At 39.5% G+C, this 20,767-nt stretch overlaps 1 protein-coding gene across 1 annotated transcript in view; it reads left to right on the top strand.

Moving 5' to 3' along the window:
* SHQ1 (SHQ1, H/ACA ribonucleoprotein assembly factor) overlaps nt 1-20,767 on the top strand; it is a 101,010-nt gene that overhangs the window by 10,318 nt on the left and 69,925 nt on the right. The window contains exons 5-6 of the mRNA XM_041764089.1: nt 6,857-6,969; nt 14,084-14,211. Of these exons, the coding sequence (XP_041620023.1) occupies nt 6,857-6,969; nt 14,084-14,211 (241 nt within the window). The remainder of the gene's footprint in view (nt 1-6,856; nt 6,970-14,083; nt 14,212-20,767) is intronic.

Raw genomic sequence — 20,767 nt, 5'->3', positions numbered from 1 at the left:
CTTTATGTTTTTCTGAATATCTTAAGGCCCCAAATCCCTAGATGCCTATCACCCAACTTAAAAAATAAAACATAGCATAATTGGAGCCCCTGATTACATCATTCTGTTCCCCCCACTGAATTTTTTATTTTTTAAAGATTTTATTTATTTATTTGAGAGAGAGACAGAGATAGCAAAAGAGAGCACAAATGAGAAGGAGAGGGAGAAGCAGGCTCCCTACTGAGCAGGGAGCCTGATGCAGGGCTCGATCCCAGCCCTGAAATCCTGACCTGAACCAAAGGCAGACCTTAACCAGCTGAGCCACCCAGGTGCCCCTAGTTTAATTATCTAAAATCATTAAATTGTTCAGTTTTTTTTTTTTAATTTATTTATTAATGAGAGACACAGAGAGAGAGAGAGAGGCAGAGACAGAGGCAGAAGGAGAAGCAGGCTCCATGCAGGGAGCCCGATGTGGGACTTGATCCCAGGACCGTGGGATCATGCCCTGGGCTGAAGGCAGGTGTTCAGCTGCTGAGCCACCCAGGTGTCCCTAAACTGTTCACATTTTAATTGAACATTGCTATTCTAAATACTTGGAATGCATATTTTTCTCAGCATAGGAAAAAAAAAAGATACACACATGCATGAACACTCTGAGGGATGATGTAGTAATGCTACTAGTAGTATAGGTTCATAGCCCATGTCTGTAGTATTGAGATCAGAGAAAGTTCTTTAAGCTTTTTTTTTTTTTTTTGTATTTAGTCTGGTGGCAAAACCTGATCTGAGCCGATGTCTTTTACTAGTTTTTAAATCCCAGTTAGTGTGCATATTCATAAATTTTGCCATAGAAAATGTTATGTATTTGAATATGAGGTGATGCCCCAGATATAGAGGAGGTTAAATAAAATACGGGATATATGTATACCATGTTACTTTTTGAAACTCTTTGAAGAGTTTGAATCCTGAAGTTCACCCCTCTCCAGAGGATCTGAGTAAGAGATGTGGTCCTCTAGTGTCTGTGCATTGACAGCTAACAGCTGCTGTGTTCCTGTGCTAGGCACTGTACCAGGCTCCACGTTACTATTCCATCCTTGTATTTTTGCTGTAATGTGTGTACCTTTTACCAGTGGACAAACCAGCAGACACATGTAGGCTTTAAAGAATAGTATATTTTCTTACATGAATGAAATTAGAAGACTGTGATGTCCTTCATGGTTTTAGGAACGATTTATTTTTATTTTAGAGAGAAATGGAGAAAAAGCACGCATGTGTGGCAGGGGGTGGAGGTGGGGTAGAGACAGAGGGAGAGAGAGAATCTCAAGCAGACTTCCTGTTGAGCACAGAGTCCTAGTCGGGGCTGGATCCTGTGACCCTGAGACCACCAGCTGAAATCAAGAGTTGGCTGCTTAACAGACTGAGCCACCCACGTTCTCCCCCCTCCCCCATGACATTAGGAAATACGAGAACTTTCAAAAATCATATGTGAACCAGAGGCCACCCTCTCTGGGGTATTAAGGTAGATGTATTTTATGAGATAGTGGCAAAAAACTTACATACTTGGTATTCCTCACAGAGTTTTGCATTTATGATTGCTCGATTTGTGACAGTCATACCATGTGGTTATAAACAGTGATCATGTAAGGTTAGTGGTGTGACTTTTTGCTCGTGAAGCAGCTAGAAGAAACTGAAAGGATTGCTGCATTAAGAAATTTGAGAACATCTCTTCTGTTTTCAAATGATATATTTAAGAAACGTCACCATTTTCTCAAATACTGTTTTCTCACAAGTGTAGAGTTTCTCTCGTTCTGCCTTTGGTGAGAAAATATCCATGAAGTTTTGTTGATGGCTTATATTTTGCTCATTTTTTTTGTACTCTTTTTTTCCCCCTTAAGTGAAAAATAGCTTTATTTTCTCTAATGATAAAAGCAATATAAATTTGTTATGAAAATATAACAAAGAGAAGCATCCATAATTCCAAGACCCAGGTATCTTAATTGAATAACTTAACCCTTTATGAGAAGGCATATTCTTTCGTTATTTTTTTCCCTCCAACCATTTACTTGTTTGGAAACTTCTGTGTTTCATACTAATAATGAGAAGAAAATAAAGGCTTTTTTTTTTTTTTTCTGAAACAAATTCTTTTTAACATATCTCCCCCCTCCTTTTTCCCCTTTTTCCTTTCCCTTCTGAAATTGCTGCCAGCCACCAGGGCGCCTTTGGAAAACTGCCCTGGCTGCTCAAAGTCAGGCCTTCACAACAAGGTTTAGGCGGTGGTGGCTGCCAGGAGCAACAATCCTGGAGTCTCTGGGCGCCAACCCAGCCAGCTCCTAGGACCACTGCTGCCAGCAGCCACAGGACGCTGGCTTGCTGGCCCTTTCCTTCCCTCAGCTGCACTAAGGACCCGAGGCTGTCGTTTCCAGGAGACCTACTGGCCAGATGTGCACACAGTTCTTCATTTTCTCTCTGGAGAGTCTCTGCCAGAGCTGTGCCAAAACCTCACATAAGCCGGATCTAAATCCTACACGACCTTTTCTTGGCAATGCCCCTCTTTAAATGGCTCTACTCACAGTGGCCATAGCAGTGTTCTAAAAAAGAGAGAGAATCCCTTCCCCTGTGCTGTAGCTGAACCTTACCCATCCTCTTAATCTTTCTGCCTTTGGTTGATGCAGTAGACCAGTTTCTCTACCCCGAGCTAACTTTGCTTTGTAGTTTGTTCTGGTTCCTCTTGCGGGTCCAGTTGGAACAGGGCCACTGTGTATGACTATGCAGAGGACAAGCCTGGTGGGGCATGTAGTACTGTGGATATTAATGTTCTTGGGGGTATAGGCTGCATAGCTACATGTAGAGGCCCTGAGTCTGGAAGCAAGAGGGAAGAAGAGGGAGAGAGGAAGGATAGCTGCATCCCTCCTAATTCCTGTTTCCTGAGAGCTGGGATCTTGTCTTTGTGTCTATTTGTGGATTTCTAGCACCTCAGCCAGGCCCTCACACAGTATTTACTGAATGAATGATTTAGTACTGAAGGCCAGAAACATTGCTGGGGATACAGTGAGGAAGGAGATTGACCAGACTCTTTTCCTCGCGGAGTCTTCTGGTGGGGAGATAGACAGTAACATGTAAACAACCAACATGAGAATTTCAGATAGCGACAAGTGAAGGAAAGGATGGGGTGATGCAAGAGCTGGAGGTGGGGTCAGGGAGTACTCCTTTGGTGAGGATGCTTGGAGAAGGCCCCTTGTAGGAGGTGACATTTGCACAGAGTCCTGAATGCTGAGAAGTATACTGGAAGTGCAAAGACTCAGAGTTCTAGAAATGGAAGGCAGGCTGGTGTGTGGCTTGGGGGATTCGAGCGAGAAGGGGAAGGTAGGAGGTGAGGGTGAAGTGAGGGATAGGGGCTGCATGATACAGAGCTGTGAGTGGGTAAAGTTGGTGTTTATTCTCAGTGCAATTAGTATGTTGAAATGCCTGCAGGTCCCTAAGTCTATTTATCCTTAAATGTAGAATTACCTACTGAAACTCCCAGATTATATCCCACTTGTGACCTTATCTCTGGTCCAGGTGAAATAATGAAGTGGCACATTTTAATCCCCCCCCCCCTTTTTTTTATTGCTGTGGGCAAGTAAGGAAATGGCAGGAGAGGGAGGATATGTAATCTCAGTAGGGTGGCGGCCAGTGAGTAACAGGGAAGAGCAATGGAACAGGGAGATGCAGAGAAAGGAAGCTAATTTTATTGAATATGTCAAGCCCTGTACTTGATGCCTGACTCATATTATTTCATTTAATCCTCATAACAGCCTGTGGTAGGCAGAATGATATTCCTTTCCACCTCATTCTCCGACATGTCTGTGTGCCAGTCCCTGGAGCATGGGAACACATTACATTACGTGGCAGAAGGGACTTTGCATGCATGGTTAACTTAAGGATCTTGCAATGGGGAGATTAGCCAGCATAACGGGTCCTGTCTAATAACAGGGTCCTTGTAAGAAGGAGATAAGAGAGTCAGAGTGAAAAAAGTGAAGGCCATGTGATGCTGGAAGCTGAGCGAGGAAGAGTATTGTCATGGGGGACCACAAGCCAACAAATGAGGAAGCCACCCCTCCAAGATGGAAGAGGGAAAGCAGCTGATTCTTCCCCTTGACCTTGAGAAAGAACCAGCCCTCCCTTCCCTTCGTTTTAGCTCAGTGACACTGATTCTGGACCTTGGAGCTCCAGAACTGGAAGAGGATATGTTTGCGTTGTTTTAAGCCACCGCGTTTGTAGTTGTTTATTAGAGCAGCAAGAGAAGAGTAATACTCACCTGGATGACGGAAGTGTGACTACGCTCGTTCACAGAAAGGAAGCTGAAGCTCAGGGAGGCCACAGAGTTCAGCTGGAGCTGGGTTTTCTTTTTTTTTTTTTTTTGTCTGACCATAAGGTCACAGTTTTTCTGTTGCATCAGGCTGCTTTCAGAAGTGTGTGTGGTGTGCATGTGTACACGTATGTATGTATGTGCAAAGAACTCCTTGGAGCAAGGGGGAGAGGAAGTGGGTGACTCAGGTATTGGGGAGAAGGACTTAGGGTCTGTGGGCAGGAAAGGACTTTCCTAGGAGTCATCTAGCTGAGGTGAGTCCTGTGTGCACAGTACAACTCGACTTCTCCACCTCCCCCACCCCCCAAGGCCTACTTCAGCACCTTTGCCAACTCTGTGCCTGGGGGAGCAGATTTCACGCAGCCAAGCAAGTAGGGAAGAGAGGAAGAATCCAGGTTGTCCAAATTGGAGAAGAGATGTTTCTGGTGGATTAAAATGGAACTCTGAAAGCATTTTCCCATGGAAACATTGCCATAGGATTGTTACCTTATGTCAGGAGTACCTTGTTTAAAGTTTATTGTGAATTGAATAAACTTGTTGGTTACCATGAGCCTGTAACTACTATTTATAATAGTATTTCTATAGGAAAATACATTCTTAATTTCCCAGAAGTGAATTGTAAAGGAACTTTTGAAATGCAAAATTTTGTTTGGGGACCACCAGTGATCTGGTTTTTGCCTAGAATATTTGTAGTTAGAAGTATTAACATGTTCTGGATGTGACTTCTACAAAGTTCTGTGGACCTTTTTGTAGTATCAGAATGTGCTTAGATTAAATGTTGATAGTATTTGAGCTAAGTGGATTGCGGTAGGGATGAGAGAGGTTTTGTTTTTTTTTTTTTTTTTTTTTTTTTTTTACATGTATAAGTTTTGATTGTATGTGTGGGAGTGTGTGTCCTAGTGTGTCTCCTTGGCTTCTCCAGCTTAGGTCATTTCTTTGTACTGAGTTTATCTTATAGTTCTCTACTCTAAGCCTGATTATTAGGTGCTAACCTATCTGTTGTTCCATTTACAAATCTTGTTTTAGTTTGCCTCCACTCTGTCAAGTTATTTCCCTTGATTTCTTTTCAGCTAATACTGAAGGTTCTTCCAAATCCCATTTTTCTCGCTTGCAGTCAGCAATTGGAGTGGGGGGGTTAAAGAAAGAAGAAAAAGGTGTAGCTTTAGGAATATTTTGCATCATGTGAAGTTTCTTGGCTTTATAATTCCAATGAAAAGAGAAAATACTCTGTGGTATCCCAGACAGTTTTCCTACTCTACCTGTTTCCTATAGGATTTGGCCTAGGAAACATGCTGCATATCAGTGTGTATACATCCAGGTGAAGATTTTTACAGTAAAGTTGAACATTACTTAGGATTAGATTGTTAAATTTGCAGATGGAAAGTCATATACATTAAAATTGCCCTTAAAAATTCTTAAATTCTGCTTACACAGTAGAATGTATACAGTTTTGTGTATATATACATTGTATAAGTTTTAGTTGGTAATCCTAATTGAGACCAGTCAGACCAGCTGACTTTCCTTTTGTTTCAGACAGAAACAAAAGGAAAGTGTATGTGTAGATGTTCAAACCATTGACATTCAAACTATTTTGCTTGTTAAAAAATGATTAAAGAAGACAAATTATTAGTGTGCATGGGTGGCTCAGATGGTTAAACATCTGCCTTCAGCTCAGGTCATGATCTCTAGGTTCTGGGGTCGAGCCCTGCTCCCAGCTCAGTGGGGAGTCTGCTCCCTCCACCTCTCCCTGCCTGTTGGTTCTCTCTCTCTCTCTCTGTCTAAAGAATAAATAAAATCTTAAAAAAAAAAAAAAGACAATTTTCAGTAATACAGACTTTTATTTAATACTTCAGGAAGCAAACAGTCTCCGCTGGAGGTTTGCAAAATGGGGCCAAAAGCAGAAAGCTTTTATAGGATAAAGAATAAAGAACAAGGAGGAGAAAGATAGGAAATATCTGATTGGCTATGCAGTCCACCCTGTTTTGGGTGAGAGGGAACAAGGAAAGACTTCTGGGGCCCATGGTTGGCTTGGCCTCTGGAGATTGGCTGACTGGATGTAGTGCATTTCTGGTCAAGCAGAAATATATAGGGATACAAAAGTTATCTAAGTTTCTGTTTGCTAACACGGCAGGAGTACTTCTATCTTACAGTCTAGAAATTTATTTAAACATGCTGTTAATAACTTAAAAATTTCTGTGAGTAAATGGGGAAGAGATAAATGCCCCCACTTGCTTGCATGAGTTTATTCTGTTGGTTTTTCCTTTTTTTATGATGAACTTTTATAGCTCTAATATATATTGATCACTTTGCTGTAAGGAATTCAATGAGATAATTTATGCGAAAGCTTCCTACAGGGCCTGGCAAGCAATAGGTGTTTAACAAACATTTGCTGGATTTGAATTGAAATGTCACAGGTAATATTATGGCCCACTGGTCATATGGTTCCTTTGTTTTGGGCTTTTGTGGGAAGTTAGATTTTTCAATGATGAAATGGGAAGTAGCAATTATTCTTTCTTTTCTGGGTGTTCTTAGGATGAATTGAGTGATGTTATTGATATTAAGGACCCAGATTTCACTCCTGCAGCTGAACGAAGGCAGAAACGCTTGGCTGCTGAGCTGGCCAAATTTGATCCTGATCATTATCTGTGAGTATTGAGTTTTTTAAGGATTAAATAATTGACTTGACATTGATTTGAAAGTTTTTTGAGTGTCTTTTTAACCATGCTAAACATGTGGTTTGGGATTCTAGAAATTAGTGATGGTTCAGAACCTTAAATGACATTTGAATTAACCTATAAACTTAGGCCTCTTTGATTTTTGTAGGATGTTTCTCAATAGGTCACTCCAACAGAGGAGAACTCTTAATGTACTTCTTTAAATTTTGTCTCGCCAGGCTTAAAAGTAGAACACCACATTCATGAGAATAATTTTAGTTCTTTTCAGTAGACTTTTTGTTGTAATTAACAGTATATGTAAATGAAAAGATGTTTCAGTTTCTTTAAGAGTTTGACTCTACATGTACTGCACTTCTTGGCTGATGCAGAGTTTTCCCAACACTTGATCTGCGAGCACTTGTACTTGAGGATCTGAGTCTAATTACAAATACTTATTCGTTGTGGTAGGGTATAAATAAAATCTAATTTTGAGTTTTGCTGTATTTCCTGTCTGCTTTAATTGTGTCTTTCACCATAATGTGTCTCTGTCAGGCTTGTATTTGCCTAACAAACTTATCTAGTTAATGAATAGGTAAATAATCACTCGAGACACTGATGTCTCTCATTGGCCACGATAGTAGCATTTTTTCCGAGTAAGGGATTGTCACCTGGCCTCTGTGGATGCTAGCTCGTATCTCTTAGGATGTGAGTCATATGTTGATGTTGCCTCAATTATTCTTTTTCCCAAGCTCTGGGCCAGCAATTTCTAAACTTGTTATATGTGCTGCTATAATCATCATTTCCCCTTATATTTGTATGGTGCTTTTAGCTTATCAAGCACTCTCAAGTGATTATTTAAATCACTTTTCACAACAGTTAGGGAAAGAAGGTTAAAGGACTTGCCCAAGGTCATACCACTACTAAGTGGCTCTGTCAGAACTTGAAAAACGTCTTTCCGTTTGTCATTTTGTATTTCCTTTTTATGTACATTATTTCAGTTTAACTGCTGTTGCACTTGTGATTAACATTCTATCTCCTATGACACAGTGGGAGACTAATTGGAATGGCAGAAATATATCTTGTGATGTGCAAATGCACTGAGTGATGTGTAGTGATAAATGGTCAAACTATTCAATGTCCTGGGGGGAGCTGGGTAAGAGCAGGGTATATTATATTTTGGAGGACATCTGAGATATTCAGCTCCATTTACATTGCCATTTCTAATTACCTTTATCTCTCTAATTGTAGTTTTAAAGGTCCACTGAAGAGTAATTTGAAGAAACCTATTTAAAATCATGCTGAATATTTAAAGTGGGAAATTTCATTGTCAGCAAATTTCTCCGGCCGGCATGAAAACAGAATGAGCTTCACAAGACTAAAATTTCAAGTGGGAGGGAGCTTAATTAGAAGAACTGCCTATCTCTTCTCTTCTAAAACTGGAAGAATAACTGTATGGCCTGAGAGAATTAGGAAATTGGAATTTATACTTAACAGTGTGATATTATATGCAGTCCTTATTTTTCTCCACTTCTGTGTCTCTTTATCCAGAGCTCATTTTCTTTCACAGTATGCATGAACTGTTCTTTCCATTTCTCAAGGAACGGTTCTTACACGAGTGGTTTAAATTTAGTCCTGGGCAGGTCGGAGAGTGGGAGCCATGAGGTAAAGGTTCTTTGTGACTTTTCTGGTAGGGTAGGACTTTGGCTAATTGTAATTTTTGTGTTACTTCTTACTCATTATTTATATTAGCTGAGTGCCTCACCTAAATATGTTAATAATAAATGAAGTGCAAGTAAAATTCCTTTAAATTTTCAATTAATTTTTTTTTTAGCTCAGTGCTTTTTAAATTGTTCTCATTGGTTAATACAGTGGAAGAAAAGGTTTACTTCAGTTTTTACCTACCTTCTAGACAATACGTTGAATATTTTATATTACACATTTATGTATGTAAATGCAATGTACATGTGTAATGCATAACATATGTTAGTGTGTAATATACTTTTCAAGTTGTTTCACTTGTCTTTACTGGGTCATGGTGTCTCTTCATGGTGTCATGTTTTTTGGGAGCTTAGGGAAAACCAATTTTAAATCCATCCCAAGGCAGAATACAGTAAGGTAAATTCATCATATAGAAAAATTCATACATTTCAAAGGCACATATAAATGATTTAGGATGATCATTATTTTAAAAATCTTTGGTTGTAAATTCTAGGTGCCATCGTGTGATGTTTTACCCCCTGCTGTGTGTTTTGCAGCCCAGCATAATACTAGACATATAACAGATGATCCATAAACACATATTGTTTTTGATATCTATTTTTCACCATTCGTAACTCCTTTTGGATATTATTTTTACACTACAGTTTGTCGAAGGCATTTTGAAACATTCTTTAATAGACATTCCTGTTCTGTCTATTATAGCCAAGTTTTCATATTTCTTTTGCTAGAATGTTTTTTTTTTTTCCTTCCCCAGACATATTGTATTTTAATTGTTGGCATATCTTTCACCTTAACCAGTTCATAAAATTTGCCTATTTCCTTCTTTTGGAGAGAATAGAATTTAGTCAGCATTCTAAATATCGGTGAGATAAGAAAAGGTACAAAAATGATCAGTACATTTGGGGTGCCATTTTATTTTATTTAAAAAAAAAAATTTTTTTTTGTATTTATTTATGATAGTCACACACAGAGAGAGAGAGAGAGGCAGAGACACAGGCAGAGGGAGCCCGACGTGGGATTTGATCCTGGGTCTCCAAGATCGCGCCCTGGGCCAAAGGCAGGCGCTAAACCGCTGCGCCACCCAGGGATCCCTGGGGTGCCATTTTAAATTGTAACTTTTCAGTACTATAGATTCACTGAAGAGCTTGGTATACTGATTAGGCTTTTGAATTGATTGAGGAATCTCAAGACTGTAAGTAGTAATGATGAGGCTAGGAAGAGGGTCACCTGCTTCTGACATGTCTCTTTATTCAAAATGCCAAGCTTAAGAAAAAGCATTAGAGTAAAATTTCATCTGTTCATTTTTTCACGAGTGCACTTACTTATTCAACAGATACTTGTTTGGATGAGCTGCATGCCAGGTAGTGTCGCATACACTGAGGATTAGCATGACTACAACAAGGTCACTGCCCTCATGGGGACAATACTTTGATGGTGACAAGTGCTCTGAAGAAAAGCCACATTGTTAAGAGTTTGGAGAGCTCTTAAGGGTTTGGAGAACCACTGTTTGCTGATTCTGCTATTGTAACATGTCCAAAATTGAATTCATCGTTTCTACCTGGAGAGTCTTCCTGAATTTTCTCTTTACGAAGTGTACCATTTTTCATGCCAGTCACCCAAGGTAGAAGCCTAGGATTTATCTTTGACTGCTTTCTTACCCCACACTTCTAATCTATCCTAAAGTGGTACCATTTATCTCTTTCCTATTTCCTTCACTCAGTCTCTTTCTGGTCCTTATATGTGTCTGCCTTAGTGCAGCAGTCTATTGACTTTGTATTTGGTATCTTTTTCTCCAGCCTGGACCTCTGCAACTCTGTCAGTCATATAAAACCACCAGTATAATGTCTTAAGTACTGAAAATGAACATCTGCTTAAAACCTTACTTCGTCTCCATTGTCTGAGGCATAAGCTTCTACCTCCTTGGAATGGCATAGAAAGTACTCTGCGATCTGGACTGTACCTGCCTCTGGAGCTTCTCTTTTGCCTCTCTGCCCATATTTTACACTGCAGCAGTAAAGAATTTTAGTATTTCTCCACCTGTATGTACTATACTGCTTCTTGTACACTTTTTATTCGTGATACTCCCTTGATAGCTGTTTTATCCCTTGCCCTACCTTGCTTGAATAACTTTGACTTCTCTTTTAAGATTGAGCTCCTGTTGTCATCTCCTGGCACCCTCTTTCCCAGACAGGCAGAGGAAGCCCTCCTCGGTGCTCCCAAGTTACAGCTCATCTTGATTGTATAGTGTTCTGTGTTTGTATACATTCCCATTAAGTTGTGGGCCAGGAGTGCCTTACTTCTCTTCATCTCCCTGATGCTGCTTGTGTACAGGGCACTCAGTAAATGCTCGTTGAACGAATGACACTTAAAAAACTTGAAAATAAATTTATTTTGTAAAGCGGAACGTTCGATCAACCTCAGATCTTGTTCACGAAACTCTTAAACCAGGAACAGTATAAAGAATAAACCATCAAAAAAAAAAAAAAAAAAAAAAAAGAATAAACCATCACATTTTAAACTATTGGGACTATATTGTGAGATTTCACTCAAAGGAGTTATTTACACATTTTGAATTTTTTGGAAGGAGGGCATGGAGGCAGTAGAGATAGTTTACAAAGTCGTGTTTGTTGTTTTCTTCCCCATCACTTTTCTCTAAGGGAAACCTAGCCTCTTTTCAGATGGGCTCTTCCACTCTTGCCTTAAATGTTGTCAGTGCTCCAGTGTCTGGAGTCCTTTTTTACTCACTCTGCAAGTTCTTGCTGGGCAATTCTGTGTTCTATCTTGGCCTCTGTCACTGTCCAAATGCTCATGATTCGCATGTGTGTCTCTTGGGCATCAGATTTGTATGGCTAACTGCCTATTGCTCTAGTCTCTGTATGTCCTACAAGGACCTCTCAAACTCGGCCTGTTCCAAGTGAAAGTCATTATATCTCCAGTCATCTCTATGTTCCTGTCTCATCAGAGGGCACTGTTGTTTACTGAATTGTCCAGGCCAGAATGCTGGGCATAAACCCTGATTTCTGTCTCCCTTTACTCCTGCATCCTAAGGATTCTAACTTCTGGCTGTAGGTTGGCTCCATCCACTTAGCTCCTTGTCCATTGCTGCTACCCTCTTCTAGGCCTGCATGATTTCTGTGCCTTGGGGCTTGTTCCTTTAGACCTTTTTCCAGACTGCAGTGAGAGTGATACTCCAAGACATAGCAATGTCAGACGATGCAAAAGCTTTTAAGTGTTCAGTTATTTGGGGGGATAAAAGTCCTCTAGGATTTTTTGATGTGGTTGTTAACAATGTTGTTGTTAACTGTAGCATAATATTTTCAGCTGTTCTCAAATTTTTTCCCCCTTAAATATGCTTTCTTGTTTCCCAGCCTTTGCTAACTATTCCTTCAGGTCAGAGTATTTTCTCCCACCCTTCTTAGTCTAGTTAACTGTTAATTATCATTCAGCTATTGGCTTAGATAGTTTTTTCTCCAGAGACAACCTTCCTATTGTCCCAGTTTCACTTTGCTGTAGTTGCTTGTACTATTAAATCATAGCAATTACCTAGCACTTGTGATTTTTGGACTCTCCCACGATGCTATAAGTTTCGTAAGGACGATGACTGCCTATGTCCTGTCAGTGGCATAATCCCACTGCCCAAAATGAAGTTGGAACAGGGCAGAGAGTCAGTACTTTTTGTTGACTTATTTAGCATTTTAGCCATTTTTTGGTATTATATTCTTGAAATCTCTCTCGTGCATATGACAAAATTGATATTGAGAATTACCATTTCAAGATCATTGCTATTCAGTTTTGTCCATTATGTACTTTTACTTCCTTAAGCATAAAAATGAAATGTTTATACTGGTTAATAGCTTGGATTCTGGAATAAGACTTAATTGGGTCCAGATCCTGGCCATACTTCTTACTGGTTCTTTGACTTTGGCCATGATACACATTTTCTGACGCTGAGTTTCCACTCACATAAAATGGGAGTGTTAATAGTTCTTGTGCCCCTGGGGGTGGTGTAAGGATTCAAGAAAATAATGGGTGAAAACCATTTAGTGCAGTGCTTGGCACATATGAAGAATTCTGTGGGTTACCTGTGATACTTCTTTTTAGAAAGATTTCACTGTCTCAGTTGAAAGAAAAAATATTTCAGTTGATAAAACTTTCAGCCAGAAGATCAGTTTATGAAATCATCCAATTTCTTGAGTTTCTAATTAGCTGAACTATAAATAATTTTTTCACCAAGAGTTAATACTTTTTGTCACTCTCTTCCATTGAATACCAGTTTTCAACTTTGAATGCAGGGTCGTATAATTGTGAATGAATGACCTCCAGGAGTATATTTTGAATATAACAGTTATTTTTCAAGATAAAACTGAGAAAGTAGAGGCCCCTGGGTGACTCAGTTGGTTACGTGTCTGCCTTTGGCTTTGGTTGCCCTCCCAGCGTCTTAGGATCGAGTCCTGCATTAGGCTCCCCGCTCAAGCTGGGAGTCTGTTTCTCCCTCTGCCCCTCGCCTCTGCTCATGCTCTCTCTCTTGTTCTCTCTCTCTCTCAATTAAAAAAATTTTTTTTTTAAATGAGAAAGTAAAGTACAGAAAAATTTTCTGTTCTTTTTCTTGCTTTTTTCTTTTTCAATAATTTTAAGCAGGGCAGTCCCAGTGGCTCAGCGGTTTAGTGCCACCTTCAGCCCAGGGCGTGATCCTGGAGATCCAGGATCGAGTTCCACATCGGGCTCCCTGGATGGAGCCTGCTTCTCCCTCTGCCTGTGTCTCTGCCTCTCTCTCTCTCTCTGTGTTTCTCATGAATAAATAAATAAAATCTTAAAAAATAATTTTAAGCAAAGACTAAAATTACTAAGATTAGCAGAGCTGTGTCAGAGAAATTGTATCTTGGTGAAAAATATGAAAGCATGTGCCAAAAAATGTGTATGTGTGTTTATGTGTAGCCTTTTTGTGGGTAGCAGTATCCTGTATTTCCTATTGATATGTTTATTTTTCTTTGCTTGGTGGAGTTAAAATTTTTTGTTTTCTTCGTTGTAACTTTACCTAAATAAGTGGTACTTACAAATCTAGCATAGGTTCTCCAGTCCATTGTATGTTCAGATTTGCTTCATCCCATGCCACTGCAGTACAGAGGATGGGCTTTCAGGGGAGGACTGGCACCTTGCTTCAGAACAGAGCAGAAGTATCAGATATCCCTTTAGTCAGATGCGTGGCTTTCATTTTATGATGACTAGTGACCACAGAGAAAGTAAATATGGTGCTTGTTTCATTGATCTGTACTTTGAATTAATAACCTATATTTCTAGTACAAATGTGATGAGTTAAGATAAAATTTAAAAAGGTGAAAACCAGCTCAGTTCTATGTAACAAGTTTATTCACTGTTTTCTTTCTAGAGCTGACTTTTTTGAAGATGAGGCCGTTGAACAGGTTTTGAAGTATAATCCTTGGTGGACTGATACATATACAGAAATGATGGCCTCTTTGGGAAAGAGTCAGGAGCAAGAAAATCATGCTGCATTAGGTAAGAAACTCAAAATTAGGCTCATTTGTTTACCGTCTTCCTTGTTCTTAAGTACACAATTCTAATTGCCTCAGAGGGAAGATACTATTTTGGTTTGCTAATTTTGGAAATGGAGTCTTTACCCCGGACTGGAAAATGCTACTCAGTGATTAGAATTGTCTTGGAACAGTCTTTTGAAGTATGTTTTGGTTTTGAATCATTGAGGTCCTTTTTAAAATTTTTATTTTTTAAGTAAATTTAGGGACATGAGCACACAAGACATTTGTAGCAGTTGAGTAATCTGCTTGAAAGATCCGAACATTTAGGGGTACCTGGGTGGCTCAGTCAGTTGAGCATATGACTCTTGGTTTAGGCCCAGGTCATGATCCCATGGGTTGTGGGATGGAGCCCCCATGGCTGGCTCTGTGCTCAGCAGGGAGTCTGCTTGGGGATTCTCTTCCTCTGCCCCTTCCCCAACTTGCATGTGTGTGTGTGCGCACGCATGTACATGCATACTCTCTCACTCTCAAATAAAGAAACCTTAAAAAGATTTGAACATTCCTCTCTGGTAAGGGCATTTGAGTATTACTAATGGTGGAAAAGATCTAGTTTTCATTCCCTTTAGGCTGTTGAATGAATTTGATATGTCCTCCCCAGTTTTTTCAGAATGTTAATTCTGTACATTAGAATTTTAACAGTTTTGGATAGATCAAAAATAGAAGGCTCATGCTCAGTCATACTGATTTGACTTTTATTTCTGTATTAAAAATGGAATTTCAGGAGCGCCTGGGTGGCTCAGTGGTTGAGCATCTGCCTTTGGCTCAGGTCCTGGGATTGAGTCTCGCATCAGGCTTACCACAGGGAGCCTGCCTCTCCCTCTGCCTGTGTCTCTGCTTCTCATGAATAAATAAAATCTTTAAATAAAAAAAATGAAATTTCAGTGTTTAAATGAAAGGAATACACAAACATATATATGAATTGGAATATAGAATCTCCTCACTCCAAACTCCCCTTTCTGAAAGTACTCACTGTTAACAATGTTGGGGTGTTTTTACTGCATATACCCACATCTCGATATTTGCTGTGAGAAGTTTATACAGTCTCCTGTGCAGTCTGTTCTTCCCTTGCTTTCTCCAGTTTGTATTCTTTGTTGTTCATCTTCCATATCCGCACTTAGGGTTTTTACCTGAGGTTTAGTGTCTACCTGGTGTACTGTTGTATATACAAATGAACATTTGGGCTCATGACTACTGGTGGACATTTAGGTCATTTACAGTTTTCTGTAGTGGTGTTCTTTGGCCACTCCGCCTGAAGTAGCTATAGGTCTGTTGCAGAACAGTTTTTGATTCTCTGTGTAGTAAGGCAGTAGCCTGTTGTTTGCCCTGTTTTTGTTGTCTGATGTAGTGCCTGCTATATACTAAGTATGCAGTGAATATTTAGAGAATAAATAAATATTGCTGTCGATATTTTCGTAGTTAAGTTTTATTAAGAGCTTATATGATTTCTTCCAGATTGAAAAATTGCTACTTTAATCTTTGATAATTGATTCTACTGCAGAAGAGAAAGTCATTTATAAATAATGACTCATTACATTGTTTTCAACAAATCCTTGGTTTTATGTTTGATTTCAGTTTAAGAATCTTTCAGAGACTTCCCACATTATATTGACAAATTTTCGGGTATAAGATTGCTAAAACAATATAGTTAATTATCTATGTCATGTAGATCTGTTTGGAAAGCTTGCTCACTCTGGAGTCATTGAGGTTATCTAGTGGTCTAAGTTTCCCCAATTTTAGCGCAGTATTTTGATGAGGTGGTGTGCAGTTAAGTTTTCTGTCCACAAGGGTGAGCTAGTTGCCCTAAAAATCAAGAAAAGGCATTCCAGTTGGTTCAAATTCTAACTTGCTCTACTTTGCTCAGTTGTGGCTTGTTCTAGGTCCTATTTTCTATGAGAGTGAGCCTTTGTGTTAGGTTGGTTTTCTGTGTGTAGTTGTAAAAGAAGAGTAAGCCAATTCATCTGCCCTCCCGTCCCTTCATCTTCATCCAACCCAGGGCATATATCTATCCACTAACCTAGTGTGGAGATTCATTTTAAATATCACCTTTAAAAATACCAAGGACATGTGATTATTTTTTTTTTAATTTTTATTTATTTATGATAGTCACAGAGAGAGAGAGAGAGAGAGAGAGAGCGGCAGAGACATAGGCAGAGGGAGAAGCAGGCTCCATGCACCGGGAGCCTGATGTGGGATTCGATCCCGGGTCTCCAGGATCACGCCCTAGGCCAAAGGCAGGCGCCAAACCACTGTGCCACCCAGGGATCCCCCAAGGACATGTGATTAAAGGTAGAAGAAGTTGAGCGCTGTGTTGTACAGAAAGTACATTTTCCATGTGTGCCAAGTATAGGGTTAAGGATGGGATAGAACTAAAGCTGGGGCTCAGGCATCAATGCCTTGCTGCACCACAGGCTAGTGGTGTGATCTGGCATCTTTGCTGGGTGGCTGCCAAAATTCTATACCTGCCTACCTCCTAGAATTGTCTTGATGATTGAATGAAATGACGTACTTAAAATCCCTAGCATGTCGTAAATGTTAGAGATTATTATTGTAGAGTAAAATCAATGACAGGAGAGCCAGGAATTGAATGGCTTCTCTGTGAAATTAAGATTTTTGTACATTTATAAAGCTTTTGTTAATGAGATTTTTCTTCCTTCCTGCCTGCCTTTTTTTTTTTTTCATTTCTTTTCTTTTCCCTTGTTCAAGTATTTGAGACACCTGGAATTGGGAAAATAAGTTGAAGTGTGTTGAAACCAGATTACAATATGGGAGAAAGGAATCAGCCAAGAAATAAACCTTGAAGTCCTGAGCCTACTCAGGGAGTGTGCTACTGCTGTATTTTCCCTTTCATTTCCTCTTTGTTCTTTGCCTCCTGAGTCTCCTTCCTTTTTCTTGGCATTGCAGTGGGGTGTTTTCTGTTTTATGCTCCCTCATCAGCCGTTGCCAGGCAGATACAACAGCGCAGGTGAGGGCTTACCTTTGATTCCTCTTGGTCATAAAATAGTAAGCTAGATTGTTTTGAATTCCAGGTAAGGCTTGGATGGTGAACTTTGTTCCCTGCCTTTGCCTGGATGGTGATTCCTGTCACTTTCGTTGTAGCCCTGAGTTACAACATGGAGACTTTTATTAACATCTTCAGCAATGATCCCAGTCTTCCTCCCTAAAGGCTTTTAAATGGAAGTGTTAAAATGCTGTGCTCCCCCTGAGCTCTGGTTTCATGAGGATGGACTCACCACATTTCCCATGTTGTCTTTCAGTGGTTAATCTCAGCCCGAGAGTCTTGGCACGTGGTTTCTTGGTGTGACACCACATAACATTTTTAGTCAATGAACTTCCTAGCAGGGACATCCTGTTTGGCACCAGTGAGTTCTTCAGTGTTTGTAGAGCTAACTGTCAGTGTCAGCTTTGAAAGTTGTAGCACTGCAGGGCTACCCATTTAGGCTAGAGGTTTGAATGCAGCACATTTTCTTTGGGTTCCCTTGATCTGTTTCCAGAAAGTATACAATACAATCAACAGATTAGCATTCCTCTGAGAGGAGCCAGTTCGGGGATTATTTCACTGTTGACCCATGGAAGACAGATATTTGGGAGGGGGATTAAGAGAGAAGGGATGATATAAAAGTAACAGAACTAGAAAATATTATAAGTGAAGTAAGAAGGTCACTTTCCCTTTTGAAGGAAGCCCCTTTACAGTCAGTCGTCAGACATATTGATTGGGGTCTTTTTTTTTTTTTTGATTGGGGTCTTTAATGTTGGGAGGTGGCCCTGGGCCTTTTGCATCCTGATAGGGCACCAGTTTCTTCCCCAAATGATTTGAGCTTTCAGCTGCCTTTGTTTGACTGTAGATTATTTATAGAAGTATAATTAACTGAAATGTTGTGAACTATATAGCAGAGCTGCTTTGTAGTGTAGCTAAGTCATACAAATGCTTGACAAATGTTACTCATGGTGGCAATCATCCAAGTATTGTTGGCACTGCCTCTGTAGTTCTTCCCATTGCTGCTGCTGGTTAGACCTGATTGTGTGCAAACCTTCCCAAGTTCCTCTTTGGCTGATAGGATTTACAACTCCAATAAAAAAAGGCCTTGGGGAGCCCAGACTTTTGGTTTCTCTAGTGATTTCCTATTTTGTTGATATTATTATTTATTATCTCTGTTTTCTGTGCTCGAATTTCAGAATTTAGATATATCTGTATATTATTAATGAACTATTTAGGGCAAAATGGGACTGGAAACACTTGGAAAAAGGTGGTTTGTTGTAAGGAAAGGCTAGGGGGTACCTGGCATCCAAGAATTCAGAAGAGCACATTCAAGTAGGCTTTTCTTATATTTACAGTCAGGACAATGACCTGTATTATGCCAAAGCCCTTACTTGTGGGTAATGGAGCATCAGAACCTATAGTTCCCAGGTCAGCCTTTACAAATTATGAAGCATATATGCAGGGATGACTATTTAAGAATGAAGGAGTAAACATTTAGATGAGTTAATGTGTTACTAAATGGTTCTGGGCATGCTTACCTTATGATTTAGAATTATCTGGAAGCAGAAGTCCTTATTAGTCAACTAGGTTAAAGGCTTTTCTCAAGTGAGAATATCATCATGAACACTTGGCATTTTCTTATTAGCTAAAGTAATGAACGTCTCAAAAACTATGCCTAGGTAAATACTGCCTTAAACCTTATGAAATACTAAGGGACTAAAATACTTTGTTAGGTATACTTTCTTCATGGAGTGAGTATGTTCCTTACATTTTCCTTATATCAGATTGCTTTAATTGAACTGAGAGCTTTTGTTTAAATTAAGGGATCTTCATGAGCCCTTTAATTTTGTCTTATTAATTTTGTTTCCAAATGTTAGTCTTTAAAAAATGCTTCACCTGAACCTACCTGCATTAAGTTTAAAAGAATACACATTTCTGGGGCACCTGGGTGGCTCAGTTGGTTAAGTGTCCAGTTCTTTATTTCAGCTCAGGTCATGAGATTGAGCCTGGCATCTGACTCCACACTAGGTGAGCCTACTTGAGATTCTCCCATATACATATATGTATATGTACATATACATATATATATGTATATATACATATACTTGAGATATATGTATATATATATATATATATATATACACACACAGACACATTTTTTATGGCCAGCAAATGAAGTAAATGCATTTTCATAGTTATTTGTCATTTATGTAAGCAATGCTTGTGCAAATATATTTCTTTGTTCTTCTCGTACTTTTTAATCATAAAATTTCTAACATCATTGAAAAAATTATTAAATGAATATATTTCAAGACCTGTTTTTTTTTGCACTAAGTAAATTTTAATGAGTAAAGGAATATTGCTTCTAGTAATTTCCAATGACTGTATTTAAGATTCTTTTCCCCAGAGGATAGATGGTAAAAACTGCTGGAAGGAAGCCTTTAAACAAAAAGAAGCTGTGGTAAAGTGAAGTCTCCTAAGAGAAGACTGAAGTGGGTTAGGGGAACTCTGTGAGAAGGGGCCAGCATGTGTCAGTAATCATAGTCTCTCTTGACTTTTACTCAGTTGTGAGGAGCAGAAGGGCAGTTTTTGTTGAGCAGAGATAGAAAGGGATGGTAGCTAGGTATCAAGAGGGTGATCTGGGAATACTGAAAAGGCAATGTAGGGGTGCCTAGCTGGCTCTGTTGGTAGAGTGTGTGATTGTTGATCCCAGGATGATGAGTTCAAGCCCTATGTTGGGCATGAAGCCTACTTAAAATTTAAAAAAAAAAAAGGTGATTTAATAATTTTTTATCTAAATGTTAGCTTCACAGACAGCCAGGTGTCTTTTATTAGTCCTCCTCCCTTAAGAGGGTTCCTGAATTGGAGCTGGGTATAGGAGTGATTCCCCTGGGTGACTACCTTTTCTCTCCTCCTTTGCCACTGGGTGTAGTTACATGACTGAGTCCTGGATGATGGGAAATGAGTGGCAGTGCTATGTGCACTGGACCATTTAGAAAGCAGATGCTTGCCATCCCATTCTGCTTTCCCATTGGCTAGAAAATGGTAAAAACCTGCAGCAGCTTTCTTCAATGCATAGATGGAAGTCATGTAATGGAGATGCTGTTCACCAGTCCTGGATCATTCACTCAGAATAGTAGCGTGGGAGAAAAACTTCTTATATAAGCCACTGTATTTTGGGATCTTTTGGTTAGCAGTTTAGCCTGTCCTTACCTAAATATAATGGGCAATTCTAAACCCTGGAAAAAGAACCTTTTAAAGTTATTTTGAAAGGAGGTTGATAGGAAGCACTGGAACTGAAATCCAGATGCTCCTCTTTATTGGGCTTAAAAACTTTCTTAAGTGAATTTGAAGATGATTGATGCGGCATGGAAGGAAAATTAAGGATTACTTTGCAAAGTAAGAGAGAGATAACACTTTATTTAGAGGTAACTTAAAATACCTAGATGGTTGAGTTTCTTTGGAAATCGCTCTAAGACAAATAGTAGGCCATGTTTTACTCACACTGGCCAGGAACTGAGTACTTGTGTGTGGTTAGCTG

The sequence above is a fragment of the Vulpes lagopus genome, chromosome 7 (genome assembly GCF_018345385.1).
Source record: "Vulpes lagopus strain Blue_001 chromosome 7, ASM1834538v1, whole genome shotgun sequence".
Lineage (NCBI taxonomy): Eukaryota > Metazoa > Chordata > Mammalia > Carnivora > Canidae > Vulpes > Vulpes lagopus.
Note: the sequence above shows the minus strand (reverse complement) of the source record. Positions and strands in the feature narration are given on the sequence as shown.